The sequence below is a fragment of the Tachypleus tridentatus genome, chromosome 8 (genome assembly GCF_004210375.1).
Source record: "Tachypleus tridentatus isolate NWPU-2018 chromosome 8, ASM421037v1, whole genome shotgun sequence".
Lineage (NCBI taxonomy): Eukaryota > Metazoa > Arthropoda > Merostomata > Xiphosura > Limulidae > Tachypleus > Tachypleus tridentatus.
In genome coordinates this window covers 83624821-83645600 of record NC_134832.1, presented here as the reverse complement: position 1 = coordinate 83645600, position 20780 = coordinate 83624821, and the positions used below count along the sequence as shown (strand labels likewise).

The following is a 20780-nucleotide window of genomic DNA, read 5'->3' as shown; positions in this document are numbered from 1 at the left end:
ACTAATCATCTAGCTTTATTTCTGATTTTACTATTTTGAAAAATTAGTGTTCTAATTTAAGATTGATTCTCATTACTATATGTGTAAACTTTAACATAGTTAATATAAATTACCGAAAGACTACATGGGACTTTAAACACCCAAGTAGCACAAAAATTGTTACAAAACTTATCTGGTGATGCCGTTGTCTTAAGGCATTCTTCTACCTATACAACGTATTGAGACAAAACTACAAAGATTTCACATTTCTTAATATATTGCCAAGAAAAATTGTTCATCATTAAGTCAGAATATTTTTAAAACATATCTCACTGAAGTTATTTTATATTGATCTATGTAGTTTTAATAAGCATAAACATTCTGAAATTGCTCAATTAAGCTACTTTCATCTATGCATAAAAGTGTTAAAGTAAAGTAAATTCATCTATGCATCTAGATTAAAATTTTCTTCGGCAAAATATTTCACAGTTTTTTATTTGCTGTAACATACGCATGAATAATACATGTTTAGTTTAGTTAACGTCTGTTAGTTTAACTGTAATTTAAATTTCAAATAACATTCCCTACACTTAACAGTAGTATATGAGCAGTGGTGATGTATATTTTCAACTCTGATACAGAACACCATTTTCTAGCAAAAGTGAAAACTTTGTGGGCCTCACTTGTATGCAAGACTGGTAAACTTGTCACATCCCATCTATATCACCCACTTCTAACACATCGTAAAAAACATAGTTGACCTACGGATAAAAGTGTCATCTCCAATAACTTTTCTCTTAACACAGAGAAACAGCAAATACATCCATCAGTGTTATATGAATATACTAAGAATTTGTATCTTTTTCACTATAATAATATTTATTTGAAATCATTCTTTGTTCTGAATATGTACAGGTTTCACAGAAAACCATTAAGTTAATCTTGTTTCAAGTTGCCTTTATTTCTTTGTTTTTCTTGAAAATGGATAGTAGCTGTTACTGCCCAGAGAGAACTTCGCTTAATATTATACTTGTGCAGGGTGTCAACAGCAATGTCCTTCAGTGGTTGTTGAGGTGATACCTAGAGATTATAGCTCCACCTATGTTGTAATTATTGTTTTGGATAAATATGAGATCATTTGCAAACTAATGATTGCTGCATTTAAACAGTCAAATACAATTCATTACTGTTCCCAAACTTATTTCAGTTTCCTCGTGTTATATTAGAATAGAAAGGTAATCAACAGTTAATTATTATTAGAAATTAAATTCACGAACTTCTGATAAGATATAAGTTTTCCACGCCTAAATTATAATAACTTTCAATCAAAACAATTTCTTAATATGTTAGACTTAAAGAACTGATTTCACTAAATTTAGTAAAGATATATGATATATTTCTTTAAGTCACTACAAAGAAATAATCTAGCTCTTAGTTATAAGCTATTTACATTATATTAAAATTAATTCTATCAGACTAGATATGAAATAAATTAAATTTTTGAAAATAAATTGCCTTCAGAAAGTATTACTCTATTTTATTTCTTTGGTAACGTTACAGGAAAAATGCTCTCTTTCAATCCAGTAACAAGTTATGAACACTTTGAAATGCACGAAAACAGAATGTAACGCGAGGTAAAAAACGAGATTCGAACAATATAGTAATGAAGATGTAACAAGGACGAAGAAAAGAGATGGTGATTACAAATATTGTAATACAAATGATTAAAAATACAAAAAACAGTCAATAAAATCAAGTTTCGAAAACATTGTAAGAAATAATTTTTTGGAAAAATTACTTTTAAGAAACTCACTGACAGTTCCACACTATTTTGATGAATAATGTTCATGCCACAATATAAAAATAATAAGAAATAATGAACTTACATTAAAAGATAAAGTTTAATCGTTAAATACCATAGATTTTCTGTATTCTATTTTATTCTACAAAAGCCAGACATTCCTAGAAGATCCACAGTTGCAAACATGCAGCTGCTCTACTCCACCTCAACTGCTTACTCATCATTCGACTCTGTCCTAGTTAACTTATAGTTCATTAATTCCCGACTAAAATCAAGAATCCACCTCAACTCCCTTAGTTCATATCCCTACTTATATTTGAATCATCAATGACACCTTACAAAAAAATTGCGATTTTTAATTCAAAATCAAACTTTATCATTTCATTCAAACTTCACATAACGTCGTTTTAAACCTACATTCCACACGAACTAGGATTGAAAGCCCTAAAACACCACCTTCACAAAAGTGGTACCCTTGATCCACTGATCAGATCAGCTGATTTTGATTACAAATTAAATAGAAAAAAGTTCCTCCTACACTAATCTCTTTGCAGGTTACATTGAAGATTGTTTATTTTGTAGCTACACAGGTCCCTCCCAGCCTTATATTGTAGATTTATTAATGATGGTTTTAGTATAGCTGCATGAATTTTTTTTTTTTTAATTTCGCGCAACGCTACACGAGGGCTATCTGTGCTATCCGTCCCTAATTTAACAGTGTAAGACTAGAGGGAAGGCAACTAGTCATCACCGCCAACTCTTGGGCTATTCTTTTACCAACATATAGTGGGATTGACCGTAACATTATAACTCCCCCATGATTGAAAGAGCGAGCATATTTGGTGCGACGGGGATTCGAACCCGCAATAATATAATTTTTTTAAAACACTACTTACATTTAATTTTTGAATAAAAATTGAGATATACATGAATGTAACTATGAGAAATTAAAACGTTGTGTGAATTATTTACTAAATTTATCTTGTTATAGTAAATAAGCCCGCTGATGTTTTACGATTGTTACTGGTTAATTACATGATATCAAATATGTTAACTTATAATTTGTATTCTTATAGAAAAGTTTCTGTTCACACTTCCATTTGCTTGTTGCTTTACGCTTTAATCATTAAATATTTCACATCTGTTTCTATATAGTAACACTTAATCCAGGGTTTGAGGCTAACGTTTGTTGCTTATCTTGCATTAATTTACTTGTACTTTTTTTTAATAGTAGGTTTAGATTGCCAATAATATAGAGTTGGCACGATATTTCAAACTTATGTTTGAAATTTTGTAGTGTTTAAATATAATTGTATAAAGGATTGAATTCACTTTAACAATGTTTCTTTGCAGTCTTACTTTTGAATATGTGTGTTTAAGAGCTATTTTCAAGTTTTGTTTCACATGTAGAGCAATAACAATTGTAGTCTTATGTAGGATGTTTTCTAAAAGGAGGGTGAACAATTAACAACAATAAAAAGTGACGTCATCAATAATGCTAACTTGTCTCTTCTAAATATTTTCAAAGCTGTGTTTAAAACGTTTATATCAAAATTTTTTGATTTTTACATTTGTAAGATTGAGAATTCTAAAATCTTTCAAGTAACGTTTATCAGAGGTTAATAAACGTGATAATGAATCTTCTCCTGCGACACTTGCGTTTGATAGATAATTTTGTTTGTCTTAACTCTTTAAAGCTTTCTTTATTTAGAATAACTAAGTACCTAATTGCAATCGTTGTTGAATATTTGCCTGAATGTTGTATATTAATATCAGTCGGGGTTCCAAAAATAATGCTTTTTAATTGTTTTTGTTAATTTCTAGTCTTTTAAAACATAAACATAAATTTTCTTAAACAGTTTTCATTACTAATTTTCTGTCCAACTAACATTTTTATTTTTCATAATTCTACTTAGATTTTTTCACAACACTAAAATATTTTGATTTAACTTAGAAATTGTTCACAAAATACTCCTTGTGAAGACTTATTTTGACTTTGCAAAAAACTATTATATTATTATTTTTTGGTATATGTAACGATGAGACATCTAATATGGATAACGCTACCCTGTGTTAAGTGTTATTACACGTTAATGTTGGCTTGTGTGACAAAATCTGTTACATTTGACTTCCATATCTGATCATTCCTCACAATGATTGACTGCTTCAGGCGATATAGTGGGACTATACGATGACGTCATAGTTCCATGCACCAAGGACGATTAGGTTATAGTTTTATGAAGTAGCACTAGAGGATGCCACCGCCTAAGGAAGAGATGAAATGATAGTCAGCTGGACATGTAATAACTAAATTTAAACACTTCAACAAATGGTGTAACATTAATAACTGATAGAGTTTGGACCAAGACTTTGATGCATTTGCAACTGAACCATTGAGCTCTGGTACTGGACGAAAGGTCTTACTAGTAGTGGCGTGCAGACAGTCCAGATGCTGTTACGTTTCTCTTAATCAGAAACCCATATTAAATATTCAGTAAATAAATAAGCGTTATTACCGTATTTTCATATTTTTCAGTAGCTCAATCGTCTTACATATAGTGCAGACTGAACAAACGTTTTTGTTAACTCTTTATACCATACAAGGGAATCTGCAATTATCACAGCACTTTCTATATTTTATGGAACCTTGACCACATACACTGTCAGTCTTGGTATGAGGTCTTGATGCTGTCACCAAACATTGGTTTCTGTTTATATTTCTATTCGCCAATGCAATAGATACTGCAACGGCTAGAAGCTACACATTGTACACTTATATACCGTCAAAAATGTCTTCTATCAATGATCGCAAAACTATCTCAGAACTTGATAACATTCTCTCAACTATACTTGACAGTATTGGCTTTTTAATATAAGGACACAGTGAGAACCATGTGATAACATGTTATGACCATCTTATTTCTTTTACTGAACTTTACTAATTTTTGTAAACCTTATAACAATTTAGCTGACGTTTAAGATGTAGAATCTAAAACTAGTATAATGTAGTAGGAATAACACTGACTTAATTGTAATAAACATGGTATTTGAACAGCAGTTTCTGAAGATGCATCTGATATTGGTGAATTTCTGACATGTTTTTATGTAAATTTAAAACTGATTTAATCTGATTGATATCTTTTCCTATACACCATACATTCTGTCATCAGACCATTAAAAATACAAACATACTACCATTATTGAAAAAGTCCACGATGTTATTCAAGGGGTTTATTGTTCCAAAGATATTGACGTAGCATTACAGTATTTACCACAATTATCTAACAAGTTTCCTGTGTATATGAAAAGAATCTAATTTTATTTACACTTAATGTTCTGTTAGATATATGAGAAGAAATATGTTAATTTTGTATTAATTATGTTTAAATATTGCACAATAATAAAACAGGTTCACTTTCAACCGTCAGTGGGAAAGTAGCTGAGTAGAAAGTATACAATAACTGTATGCTGGCTGAACTGTATTACACTTTTACGAAAGTTGATTTAATCTTGATAGTTCAGTATTTTGTTATTAATACATGTTTCAGTTTTTGTTATTCATAAATATAAAAGCTGTCAGAACTTTCCCTATGAACAAATTTTAAGAACAAACCTAAAGTGTAAGATATGCAAGTTACATCTTGGAAAATATAACTATGCATAGGTCTTGCTAAGTTATACTTGTAAATAATAGTAGTTTTAAACTATAAATATGTGAGTTCTAGATCAAAAACAAAAATGACTTCCCAAGCTACTCTCAGATAGTTAGGATGTCATGAATGTACACTTTATGTAAAATAGAAGAATAGATAATTTTCTTTTTTCTTTATGTTCACTGATATACAGGTTATTTTAAATGTGAAATATATTCAGTAATGATAAACAATAAATATGACATTTATAAAATATGAAAATATCATCTTTTCGTGTAAACCATATACTTTTATTGAAAGAAACAACAAAATTACAATATATTGTCAACAAGTTTTACAGATTTTGTCCTTAAATGCTTCAAAATTAGAACTCATACAGATTATTTATAAAACATCCAAGATAAAGTTGTATTTCTCTAACTTCAAATTTTGTTAATAAATCTTTCAGTAAGTGCAATACTTGACAAGTCTGTGATTTTACTTACAAGTCAGTTCTAAGTAATATGGGAGAGGTAATGTGAGGGTCAAGATCTAATGTTCAACACAATGAGGGACAATCAATTTAGTTACAGATTCAATGCATGATATGTTTTATAGAGTTTCTAAGATGAATAAACTTTGATGTTAGCTCAAATCACTTTGGAGATTGTCCCTTTAGTTTCTTTTATGGCAATTTATTCTATTTCCCTAAACACGTTAGAAAAAGTATATATCACAGGTATTATTATTACATTGGGATGTAGGTCAATATTTTGTAAAGTAAGATGTTTTCATACATAATATTTAAAATGTTTTAGTTTTCAATGTTTCAGTATGTTTGTTAAATGTTGTTTTACTTACACACATTAATGCTATCATATTTGGCTTAAAGAAATACAAGTTCTTTAATATAAAGTATTAATGGAGACTTGTACTGATAATTAAATATACTAGTTAATAAACTAATAGACACGTAATTCATCTGAATAGAGTATAATTAAACTGTTAGTAGATATCAATATAAGATGAGTAAGTTATATTTTCAGACTGACCTGTCTGAACTTTTGGTGTATATTAAACACAGTTTAATCTTATTAGGTATTGAGTGTCAAACGTTTTTGTTGAAAAATATGACAAACTTGGTGAAATAAGTTGTATAGTAATATTTTCGTTTATAAATTATATTAAAAATCTTAAAACTAAATGAATGACAAGTAATATGGACATAACATACAAAGGTTTTATGAAAGCAAATCAAGTATTTATAAAATGTTTATTTAAATATATAAGTGTATCTTAAAGTTTTGTTTATAAATATTTCATTGTGAGATACGTGTTAAGTCTATTATCTACTTCCATACGTTAATGTATGCTTAAAACACGTTGGATTGTAACGAAACATAAGTTTTATCTAATAAAATCAGAGAATACTAATTTACAACTGATGATTAATAAATAAAAATGTATATATATATATTATCTATAAAATGTAAGTGAGTGTGTTTTCTTATAGCAAAGCCACATTGGGCTATCTGCTGAAAATGTAAGTGAAGTGAAAAATAATGCACCACATATTACTGAAATATTGTTTTAAAATCTATGAAGAAAATAACCTTTTTTTTAATATCAGTAAACTAGGTTTTCAAACCCTATAAACTGAAACTTTACATGTTTCATTTGCATTATATCCTTTATTTGTGTATTTACCTAACTTTAGTACGGTGCCTTATGATACATTCAGTGTTTGTTTTCATATAATAGTGCACAAATGAAAAATGTAATGTGTAACTGAAATAGTAGTATGAATACAATGTATAAAATTTGTATGAAAGCTAATCCAGTATTTTATAAGTTATGATGTTTATAGCATAGTAGTTATCTTGAACTATTATTGTTAATATATATTTCAGTAAACTTGTCAAGTTTATGGTAATAAATCTTCCTGTAAAGTATATTTTATAAAGATAAACAGTAAATGTGTTGGATTTATAAAATATTAAAGAATAATCACTTTATCATAAACTTATATTTAATTATAAAGCATGATTGTCAACTCTTATTTGTTTTAGTTATAAACTACTTATTTGAGAATAATGTAATCAGTGTTTTCAACTAAAGTTTAAATGTTAGTGAATGTAAACAGAAATTTTGAAAGAATGGTAAAAAGGTATCTGGTATCCCAGTTTTATGGAAATGAAAGCATTACTTGTTTTTGTCTTAATGTTACACAAGGGCTCAAGTTGTCATCAGCTAGGATGCATCTGCAATAGAACGAAAAATAAACAATCTGTAGCATATTTTGCGTTTCAAAATGGTAAGAATATTAGTTACTAAACCTACATGCAGAGCATTTTTTAATAAGCAAGAAACAAGTTCTAGACAATTTGTGAAACGAAGTATAGAAAGTTAAGAATAGTGGTAGTTAAACAATTATTTACATGAAACTTTAAACGTTAGTGAAAGAAATACATATATTTACTTATAAAGTTAAACATAAAGATTTAAATAAATGTCCGTTTCAGGACTAATAGATGTTACAAAATATAAAAAATTATAGAAATGAATAACAACAAGTATTTTACTTATAAAATGATGATTGTAAACGTGTGTAAGGTAAATTTTTGCTATATTTACCATGCTTAAATAATGTAAAAACCGAAACACTAAATGCAATAAAACTAAATATGTAATAAATTGTGTTGTAATAGATGTCTCAGTAAAATAAGAGTTTTATTTGTAACTTTAAAGACATATTATTAAATATAGACTAGAATGTTAATGACAAATTGTGACACCCTACAATGAGCTCACTTAACCTATTTAACTACCCACTTATAAAAACACTCTCAGCCATAGCAACACTAACCTAAGTAACAACTTGCAAACGTATACCATCTGCCTCAGAAAAGCATTCACAACTAAATATATAAACAAAACAATAAATTTGATAAAATTAAAAATGGCAGATTTACTTAAAAAAAAGCAAAACTGTAATTCTGATAACTTTGTAAATGCTGACAGTTGTAAACACAACGTTATATAAATCAGATTAAATTAATAATTTTAAAACTTTGATTGTCATTATATAAAGTTAATGTCATGCTGATCTACATTACTCTATCGTGTTTCATTTGTGAACTATCTGAGTGATCATCATCAAAGTGTCACTTTGTGGAACTAGGAAAAGGGAAGTGCCACAGATTTGATGTTAAGGTTTAAATATGTAAATAATGAACTTCTAAGACAAACTAAGTATTGAATTATGGTTTGAATCTTCTAATTCTAAAATTAATTGTAGGATGTTACACTTAAAAATATTTACTTTGTGGAGTTAGCTCTCTTGTGCTATTACAGAATGTACCAGCTCAGCAGTTGTATTAAAAAACCACGAGGCTCATCTGAACGCAGTAAAAATTTTTCTTTTACGAAAATTTGTAACTTAGGGACCCTCATCTAAACTGATTGTATATCTATACCCTCTCAGAACGTAGTTATAATATCATCCATCTTATCCTCATGAAGCAGATGTTAATTTCTCCCATTCAGAATATATTACTTGAAGATAATGCAACTTTAATTTCCCTGTTTCCCCATATGAACCTACACGATTGTCTAAATGTAATTTAATGTGACGAACTACATTCATACCATCACACCGTCAAACTGTAACAATCAAGAATTAACAAGTTTAGCGACATCTCCACAGTTCATATAAGTAAATACATACACATATTCGAATTACAGGTCCATAGAAAACAATTGTACATAAAAGCCATATGGTACAAGCACGAAATTACATATCAGTTCAACACGGGATCGTGGCAAGATAGAAACAATGAATTAATACCTATACTAAATATCTTATACATTCAGACTCTTATGTTATAAAAATAATGACAATCTTTGAAAGTTTCCAAAAGATAAACAAATCTTTCGACCTCGTTCGACCAGCAGGTACATGGGGAGTCCCTAATTCAAATTACAAAGCCTCCAGTGTCTATTGTAAGAATTTCCATGTGGTTGTGACCACACTATCAAATCAAATTCATGGCAGGTATTCCGATTTAACACTTTGCGCCTCAGAAAGAAACGCAAAGCAATCGAGGGCGCTCAGAAGGAACCTTCCCTTCGCCCTACTCATGAAGTCAATTTTTGCTGGGCTAGTGATTAAAAGCTAAACCAAAAGAATTTTAAGTATACCAAATTATACTGTAGGCTGGTTACAAAAGTCTGTTGGTGATTTGCGAGATGTTAAATATTGAACCCAAAAAAAAACCAAGAGTAATCCAAAAGCCTCAGAAGTTGCTTTGGGGGGAAACGGGAGTACCCCGAAAAAACCCACTTTCACGATCAGGGCGCCAAATAATCTACCCTGAACGTGCCCGGAAGTTGCTGAAAAGGAAATAATGGTCAGTAACGCTTTAAGGAAAAAAAAAAACACACACACAACGGCAAAACATGAATTAAAACAACGATGGATCATAAGACCGATCTAATGCACCAGGAGGATAGAGATAGACTGTTCGTGAATATGAAACTGAGTGATCGATTCTATCCGCATGGATGAGTCGTTCTATTTCTGTCTGGGATGATTTGTGTCTTATTGCGAATCTGGTTTATGTCTTCTTACTGAACGTGATGTTGATGTCTATTGAGACTGACGCGTCTGTGGTCTTAACCGTGTGCGAGTTGAGTCTGGCTTGTGGCTGTATTCTTATTTTTGTGTAATCAAGATTGCCATCCGTATTTTCACTGAGGCATAAGACACAAAGCAAAACCAAAAATTCCAGAGATAGATATTAATAGTAGAGAAATATGTAAAATGCAAGCAAAGGGAACTTTGTATTTTTAAATATTATCATGCTATCGCTTCCTTTTTTGTATCAAACAGACCTTTATGAAGTTTCCACTGCTATTAAAATATGATAAAACATTCACATTAATACTTTGAAGCATTAAAGACGACTTAGTATCATTTACATAATTATTGCTCACAACTGATATCTATTGGAAGTTTTTATCTTAAAATATTCAAACATCTACATCACTACTATTGTCATTACTATTGCACTATATATATACACTGCTGGCCAAAATCTTAAGACCACTGAACATAAAGAAAAACTATGCATTTTACGTTGTTAGACTCAACCACTTATTTGAGAAGAGCTTCGAAAGATAAAAATAAGAAAAGGAAAAATAAAAATAAAAACTTTTAGCATTTAATAGGGAAAATGTGAACACTATGAAATTTGTCTAAATACTAGCTGGTCAAAAGTTTAAGACCATACAGAAACGAAGCATTAATCGGTGAACAGGTAACGAAATTTAGTCATCTGTGTTCAAGCATTAGCGTTGTAAACATCTCCTGTGTTACATTGGGTAAAAACATGGCAAAGGCTAAAAAGTTGACAGAGTTTGAATGTGGCAGAATTGTAGGGCTGCAAAAGCAAGGTCTTTCTCAACCTGCCATCACTGGTGAGATTGGGCAAAGTAAAACTGCTGTTGCAAATTTCCTAAAAGACCCTGAGGGTTATAGAACGAGAATTTCAAGTGGTCGGCCCAAGAAAATTTCGCCAACGTTGAGCAGGAGGATTCGACGGGTTCTCCGGTAAGACACCAGCCGATTGTCGAATTAGATTAACGCCATTATGGACGCGAATGCAGCTCAAGAACAATAAGACGGAATCTACAAGAGAAAGGCTTTAAAAACCGTAAACGTCTTCAGAGGCCCCGCCTCCTTCCACACCATGAAACAGCTCAGTTAAACTTTGCTGAGAAGCACCACACATGGGACGTAGAAAAGTAGAAGGTTTTGTTCTATGATGTGAACAAAATTTAACGTGGATGGTACAGATGGCTTCTAACGTTATTGGCACGATAAGGATATCCCACCGGATACATTTTCTACACTACATAGTGGAGGAGGTTCCCTCATGATCTGGGGTACTTTCTCCTTTCATGGAACAATGGAGCTTCAGGTTATACAGGGGCGTCAAACAGCAGCTGGCTACATTGGCATGTTGGAGAGAGCATCCTTATTGATTGAAGACCCTCGCTTGTGTGGAAATGACTGGATCTTTCAGCATGACAACGCTGCAATCCACAATGCCCGCAAGACAAAGGACTTTTTCATGGCGAATAACGTGATTCTTTTGGACAATCCAGCGTGTTCGCTCGAACTGAACCCCATTGAAAATGTTTGGGGTGGATGGCAAGGGAGGTCTATAGAAATGGACGTCAACTCCAAACATTGCATGATCTTCGTGAAGCCATCTTCACCACTTGGAATAACATTCCAGCCAGCCTTCTGCAAACGCTTATATCGACCATGCCAAAGCGAATGTTTGCAGTTATTCGCAATGACGGCCGTGCAACTCACTACTGAGACCTCTTGTTGGGCATTTCATACCCTGTTTAGGACTTTTTTTTGGTATGGTCTTAAACTTTTAACCAGCTAGTATTTACGCTAATTTCATAGTGTTCACATTTTCCTTATTAAACAGCCCCCCCCCCACACCGATTCAGCGGTATGTCTGCAGAATTACAACGCTAAAAACCAGGCTTCAATACCCGTGGTAAGCAGAGCACAAATAGCCCATTGTGTAGCTTTGTGCTTAATTCAAAACAACAACAACCCTATTAAATGCTAAAAAAGTTTTTATTTTTATTTTCCCATTTCTTATTTTCATCTTTCGAAGCTCTACTCAAATAAGTGGTCGAGTCTAACAATACAAAATATATATTTTTTCTTTCTGTTCATTGAGTATTTGACGAACAATAAACACATTTAGTTTAGTCTGACTGTCCTACACAGAAACAACATTCAAATTCAATCCAGATGACGAATTCTAGTATTTGAAGAAAAGGCCTCCTGAGAATGGATTTGTGTTAGATAAAAGATAGTTTAAATATTATTCTAACAGTCTTCTGGTGCAAAAATTTATAAACTAATTAAGATGACTGTTTAAAATAGCATTTCACGTCATGGGTGATTTTATCACTTTTATAAACGATTAGAGCACCCCTCACAGTAATTATTTATTTGAGAATAAAGGTGAAGGTGGCCAAAACAAATGTTATCTCACACCCCCTGGAACGCTATCTTGTACCTCTAGTTGGGAACCACTGAATTAGATGATTGGGTGATTATATAAGACAACGATCTATGTTTACAATCTATACTACACGTATAGTTGGTTTTTATGTGTATATATATTTTGTACTGCATAGGAGTATTCTGCTATTATAAAAAATATATCCCGTAAGAACCAACACAAAACTCTTTTAATAGTTGTTTTACTTTTCCTTAAAAGTTCGACTTAAACTTACTTATTAAAACTCTTTCTTACACACTGTTATTTTTCATTTTATTCCATATTCAATTTCATTCACATAAGTAAAAAAAAATCGTAAAACAACATATGAAATCACACTGTTACACTCAGATAATATCTCAACAATTTTAAAAACTTCAAAGTAAAAAAACTCACTCTGTCATTTTAGGTGAGATTCCCAAATACAGTAAGCAAATCAACAGTCAATTAATCGATGAATCACAGAGCTCAAACTTTCTGTTCGTAAAACGGCTTCTATAGGAGGTATGGCAATCACTGACACACCAGTTAAAGGAACGGGGATTTCTTTTGGTTTTTTGATGGTTTCATCGTCCAGCATCAACAGTTCAGTTTTAGAAACTGACCCCCATTCTTTACTGCTCATACCTCCAATCACGTAGATTAATGCTTCTGTAAAAAGCACCAATAACAACTTTATTAGTTGGGGTACAAAAGTAATGATTTATTATTTTATTTTCTGTATGTATATTAAACAATTATCAGTATATACAGAAATTCCACATACAAAATACAAAGTTTATGTAGACTAATTTCAAATAAGTATTTAAGTATTACAATACTAACAAAGAGTTATAACTGAATATCTTCTAGACTGTCAGCAACTGTCTTGATAAGCTAATTATTTATTGACAATATACACGTAACGTACACTGTAACTACTAGTCTGAAATATTTCTCACTGGTAGCCTAAATACAGCCTATTTTATTGCTATTTATCGGATATTTCATACCGGCTCAATGATACAGTGGATTTTCTAATCTGTACATTCAACCAAATTATGCATCATAACATGAAAGTTGTTTACATATTAAATTTAATTGTTACTTGGTGACATCATACAAATTAGTTTTCATTTTCTACTTTAAGGATATACAAATTTAATTAGATAAGTTGTGACTTATATTTAATGGATTATTTGGTAAGATTGTTTGTTTCAAAGAGAAACAATTCCATACAATGGTTGTTTGGTGTTTATTGACACAAAACAAAATGACTGACCTGTTCTTCAACCACTAAAGTATCTTGTTACTAACAACTATGGTAAAAACTTATTAAACTGTTTTTGTATTTAAGTCCGTTTAATATTTCATACCTATGTAAGGAGTAAAAATTAAATAAATATTTTATGGAATTATTTAATTCTAAGACCATTTAATTATTCAACATGTTTATAAAACTGACTGAACATTACTATATTCATTGTTGTACAGTAATTAATATATTATAAATACAATACTTCATAAAGAAAGTATTCACCAAAAGCAACAACTCCAGCAGAATGTCTCGGTACTTGTAATTCGGCTCTATTTTCCCACTCATTATAGTCCGTATTATACATATCCAGAAACCCTATGCTTTCTAGATGATTTCTATTGGACCTTGAAACACAACAACCACCAACAACCCACAGTGTATTTTGTGCAACTACGGCTGAACAGTAAGCCCTAGCCGTTCGCAGCGGAGGACGAGATGTCCATCTAGGTTCAGAAAAATTGTATTTAGTCAAATACGATATAGAAATTTCAGTATTACGTAAAATCATTTTGTTACATAATACTTATATGATTAATAGAAATTTATAATGAGAACAGAAAAAAATTTTTTTTATATAATTTGGTGATTTTCGAGCTCCTCAGAAACCACAAAATCATAAGAATTGGCTTAATTTTAAACAGTACTGATAAAAATATTTAACTATGAAACATATTTGTTAATAGTAGATGAAAATTTTTAAGCTATAAATATATAAAGTTTTGTGAAAGAACAAAATCCCACCTAAAATGAACACATCAAACTGGATTGTGTAACATTTTCCGTCCTCTATCTATCCGAACTGAGGAAAACTAAAACATCTTGAAACTGGAGTTCTTACGTCACTAAAAAGAGGTGCGTCATACTTGTTGCGTCACGATAGTTGACTAAAGCTTTAACCATCTCAAAACTACACGTTCAAACACGTAAATACTCACACGTGATGAAAACAGACACCTATACTGTAATGTGTCAGAAAACTGACATCATACAATATAGAATGAATCATCACTTTATTACTGAAAAGTCCCGGTATTATTTGAAACGTCTTATCACCATTGGATACAGTAGATTTAACATCATCATACAATATAGAATGAATCATCACTTTATTACTGAAAAGTCCCGGTATTATTTGTCACCATTGGATACAGTAGATTTAACATCATCATACAATATAGAATGAATCATCACTTTATTACTGAAAAGTCCCGGTATTATTTGTCACCATTGGATACAGTAGATTTAACATCATCATACAATATAGAATGAATCATCACTTTATTACTTAAAAGTCCCGGTATTATTTGTCACCATTGGATACAGTAGATTTAACATCATTATCTTTATACACTCTTATTTACATTCACTTAAAAGTTGTTTTTTATCATTCTTACACAAATTCTGGTTTTATACTAACTGTTCCAAAATAACTTACATTTTAGTTACTGGATCGTAGCACAACACGCTGTCTAGAACTGGTAGATCAGAATCAGAATTTTCTGGAAACGACGTCAACCCTCCAAGCACCCAGATACATCCCAGGTAGGTCACTGCACCCAAACCCATGCGTGGTATGGGCATTGGTCTCTCCATTTCCCAGGTGTCTGTTTCCGGTGTGTATACTTCCATAGAAGAAACCACTCTATTATTAAAGAAAATTTTGTTTAATAAATATTTCATATAATATGGAAATATAATATAATGTAATGTAATATAATATAATATAATGTAATGTAATGTAATGTAATGTAATGTAATGTAATGTAATGTAATATAATATAATATAATATAATATAATATAATGCAATGTAATGTAATGTAATGTAATATAATATAATATAATATAATATAATATACAAATAAATAAACTTATGTTAAAAATAATATTTCAATCGACCTTTTTCGACTTTTTTTTTCATTTTGTACATAAAACAAATCAAATTTTCACTTTCTGATATTCATAACACCAGTGCAGTTGACTCATCACCTCTCAAAAACTTTCACAAGTTAATGAAAAGAGTAAAACATTATCGTGATATAGCTCCATTTTTATCCCTGTGCGACCCTCCACCCATATGAAGTGAGCTAAACTGGCACTAGCTGGATCAATGGCAGCAGCTCGTGAAAGTGGGTTTGCCCGGGGTTCTCCCGTTTCCCCTCACATCTAAATTTTGGCATTGGATCTACAGATACTGGCCGCCCTGATGGACCCTAAGTCATGTATCGGCCGTTGATTTTGTGGTATTTACATATAACCTATGGGTGTCAGTTTGTCGATCTTTCGTCTTCCTTGCTTGTTCAGGGTTTGCACCAAATATAAGGATGATCTCGTCTGTCACACGTCTTTTCTTTTCGGGTAGCTGCTTCAATATCCTAAAATCACGAGTGGGGCGAAAAAAAGACCATCTTTCTGAGCACCCCCGGTTAACTTCAAACCAAAGTACCTGTCAGTTCTGGTGTTGTTGTTATTTGCACAACCAGTTAAAACTTTATGATAGTTCTCTTTACTACAGTTCTTTCAGGATTAACAAAAAGTAAAGAACAACATTTTCCACCAACAGTTTACTCATCGTACATGTATTTTTTTTATAATACATAGTATTAAAAAATAATAAAAGTCATCTTCATGTATGTGTTACTTACCTTCCCATGCTATCACGACCACCCATAACATAAATACGCCCACCAATAGTTACAACACCATGGTGTGCTCGGGCACAGATCATGTTCCGTTTCTTTTCCCATTGTTTTGTGGTGACATCAAGTACATAAGTTGTTCCTGTCGGTACCATTTCACCACTTTTTCTTTCATCTGGATCATATCCACCTGGATTGAGAAAACGTTCAGTGTTATAAATTAGTTGCGTACTACTGTCGTAGCAGCCACAGCATAGTTACGGGGCCCGAGAACTAAAAAGTGCGAGAACAGAAGAAAGATAGTGGAGAAAAAAAAAAAATCTTACCCTAAGCAAACACAAATAATCCACGGTCGGAAGTATATGAAACATCGATAGGACTGTTGAGTTCGGTTGCTAAGGGACTTTACTTATACCACAGACTAAGTTATACAGACTAAACTCTCATTGGAAAGCTCTATTTACTACAAGTATCTGATGTATGGAGTGGAGTTTCTAGTGCAGGCATATATAAACAAAACATCATTATCTGTGTCTGGCAAACTCCATACGTTATATTCTGTGGTCTTTCATGATATCTACATATTCTGAACCTATTTTTACATTACAAAGTTAAGTTAAAGTACAAAGAAAACATAATACAAGTGCTTTATGCTGGTAAACAAAATATTTCACTATAAAAAACATGACAGTAACCACTGACGTCAAAGCATACAGATATATAAGTTCTATCAATTACTGTTTTATCACATCCATTTGCTTTACTATGAGATATCATGTTTATCATACCTGTAACAATTTTAACTTAACAACACAAATCATGAGATAAAGGATAAATATTATACATGAAATAATAAAACATATCAAATGGTAAATTGTTCTGTCAGTCAAATTTCAGTTCACAACAACTTACTTTTAATAATGTCTTCTTTCGTTTTATACTAAATACAATAATATGACAAATAAACTGAAGAAAATGACACTTGACTTGTCATTATCCTTTATATCAATTATTCTGCACATAAAACTAACAAATATATATATATATATATGAGGATTTTCTATTAATCTTACATTTAGAACAATCTTACTTTAAGAGTTATTGTTATACTGTTATATTATCATATTTTTCACTTCATATATATATATGTCAACATATATCTTCAAATACTCCAGTAGAAAGCGCTGTTGGCATTGAATCATACTCTGATAGAGCTAATATTTATATAACTCATTAGTAATCACTTTTCCTTGTCCTCTGTAGATTGAAGAACTTTGTGATATGTCATGTTTCTTTATAATATGGCTCTTTAGAATTGTACGTTTGGCTTGGTATAGATTTTGTTTGTTTGTTTTGGGATTTCGCACAAAGCTACTCGAGGGCTATCTGTGCTAGCCGTCCCTAATTTAGCAGTGTAAGACTAGAGGGAAGGCATCTAGTCATCACCACCCACCGCCAACTCTTGGGCTACTCTTTTACCAACGAATAGTGGGATTGACCGTCACATTATAACGTCCCCACGGATGGGAGGGCGAGCATGTTTAGCGCGATGCGGGCGCGAACCCGCGACCCTCGGATTACGAGTCGCACGCCTTACGCGCTTGGCCATGCCACGCCACTTGGTATAGAGATAAAACAGCTAAGTACTTTTAATCTTTAACTGAATAGTCTTTAAATACTCTTGGGTTTTGAAGACGTTGTACATGACAGTATATACCTAGTATAGTCATATATTACCAGTTTGCTAACTTAAAAGAAAGGGTAGTAAACCGTGGAACAAATGAAGGCCTTGATTTTTTAACATGCTTATGACTCACAGTCGTGATGGCAGTGCTTGTCAGAACTTGAAATAGGCAGTCAAACTATCTCAGAATGTGTAGAACAAAAGAGAGTAAATAACAGAAACTTATTAGAATGTGATGAGCAGGGGCACTCAGAAATCAAGTACAAAATGACATCATCGAAGTTTTGATTCTGAGTCTGAGCGGCACATCAACAGGTCAAGGTTATTCTCTTACGAGTCTGTAAGTGATTGCTTTTTTGCCACACAGACATATTGAAAGCCGTTTAGAATCATTCTTTCGTGATGAACAAGTGAGAAGTACCTACAGAAATGTAGCTTAAAGCTTGAATGTTTCGAATTTGATTTTCTTGTAGTCTCCAGTGCAAAATTTTGAACCTCTGAATAGTATCTTTAAAATGTTACAACAAGGTTATTTTTAATTTGAGAAATAATGACAGCCTATCACAATAAATATGAGGATGCAAGGGAAACAGCAGTTTCTCTTGCATTAAGGTGAGGCATTAATTGAAATTCGAAGAAAAAAAGGGTCCAAAAATTGAACATCAATTTGATGATTCGAGCAAGGATCAAAGACTAAGAGATGTCCAGCAGAAGAGCAGAATTCCAAAATTACATGGTAATCTTATTTGAACATTATGATGCAGAAGCTAATAAACCAGCCCAAGGCTTACTCAAGAATAGATTTGGGAATGGGAGGATAGGTACATGAGATCAGTAAATTTCAATTCATACACTTTGTTTGCTAGTTTTGCTAACATTCAACTTTCGTCACAGATAACAGTGCTAAGTTTAATCATTAGAGTTTTAAATAAGAAGAAATCCATTAAAAATGTTTACATTATTTGCACTTCATCAAAATGTGACATTAGAGTAGGGGTAATATTGTGCAAGGAACTGAATTTATAAAGAGTATAATACATTAACAATTTGTTTCTTCACCAAAATGTAACTTCCATCAGTGAATTTCTGAGTAAAAATTCTATAGGAAAATTGTGAATTTAATTCCACCTATTACCAGTAAGAATTCTATATTGACGTATAAAATAAATACTAATTAAACTAAATACAAATGTAAATTAAATATATTAGATTTTTAGAAAAAACGTTCTTTATTCATCAAAGAAACTGAACTACTAATTATTTAAAAATTGACAGTTAAAGTATATAATTTGGCTAGATATAAAAATATCAACGCTTCTTTAATTAACATGTATATATACTTACTTTTCCTAAAATTTATTTACTAGTTTCACTAACTGATTCAATGAATCTCAATAATAATAAAAAATCACAACAGTAAATATTACGAAAACAGGTTTGGAAATAACATTTTAACAGTTTTTAGTCCTATGATATATTAAATTATCACAGAATATTTACACAGTACAACAAGCTGTCAATGATCAACTTACTCAATTTTATCTTTTATAAATAACATGAACACATAAAGCCAAATAACTGAAATGCTGCAAATAAGTAAACTGTACCTATTACGTAGATAGAACTGTTCAAAAAGACAGATGCATGATGGTTCCTAGGTTCTGGCATCTGATCAAAATACTCCCATTGATCTTTCAGGATGTGATACCTTATGGTTGACATACCTGCAGATATTAGAGAATTTTATATAATGAACACAGTATCATAGCAGAGACATACCCTCTTAAACTATAAATATGGTTTGCATACCTTAAGATATAAAGGTATCCACACCACTATATTAAAGTTCATTCTAACTAAAGTATCATGATTTTACTTCCATTGTCACTTCCAAACAGCTTGCTTGTTGTACAGCTACAACGTTTGGCATAAAAATGATCTGTGAATAAGTCTATGATTTTCAACATTTTGCAAAATATCTTGTTATGAAAATCAGAATATTTGGAATACAATATTTTACTGGTAAATGAGTTGAAGTTTATATAAATTTTTACACAATAATCAGAGATCTGATAATGGCATATCATTATAATAACATAGCTGTTAATAATTCTATAAATGAGCCAAAACAATAACTAAAGTAAACTTCATATTATCAAACTGATGTAAAAATAATGCATAAATGTTTCTTAAACGTCTCTTAATATTTCAGTGAATTAAATATAGAGAAAATTACCATTTGCCACTTTCTTTTTTTCCAGATAGCAAAATATATATATTGCAATCATTGCTAAATAATGAAATCAGTATAAAACAACAAATTTTGCAAATGTTATATGATTTTTGTTTCTTAGTGCAACTTAAATAGCATCAGTGAACATACAGTTTATTTGTTGTCCGTACATAAGTTAATTTCAACATTCTTAGTTAAGATACACTACAATGTGTGGTTCTATAGCAAAGCCACATCAAGCTATTTGTTATGTCCACTGGAAGAAGTCCTATCACTGATTTTAGTATTGTAAATCCATAGGCTTAGTTCTGTCTCACTAGGAACCAATATTATAATAATAAAGTCATATGGATGAGACATTTTATGACATGTACAATTGTAGTAAATGGCTATAAGTATAACACAAGTGTAAACATAACA

At 31.3% G+C, this 20780-nt stretch overlaps 1 protein-coding gene across 2 annotated transcripts in view; it reads right to left on the bottom strand.

Annotated features, from left to right (window-relative positions):
- Nucleotides 1-5701: 5701 nt before the first annotated feature.
- LOC143222812 (beta-scruin-like) overlaps nt 5702-20780 on the bottom strand; it is a 52557-nt gene continuing 37478 nt past the window's right edge. For both annotated transcript variants that reach the window (XM_076449877.1, XM_076449876.1), the window contains 6 exons: nt 19735-19851; nt 16450-16633; nt 15242-15448; nt 14029-14249; nt 12906-13160; nt 5702-7673 (listed from right to left, as the gene is read on the bottom strand). In XM_076449877.1, the coding sequence (XP_076305992.1) occupies nt 12946-13160; nt 14029-14249; nt 15242-15448; nt 16450-16633; nt 19735-19851 (944 nt within the window). In that variant the 3' untranslated portion in view covers nt 5702-7673; nt 12906-12945. The remainder of the gene's footprint in view (nt 7674-12905; nt 13161-14028; nt 14250-15241; nt 15449-16449; nt 16634-19734; nt 19852-20780) is intronic.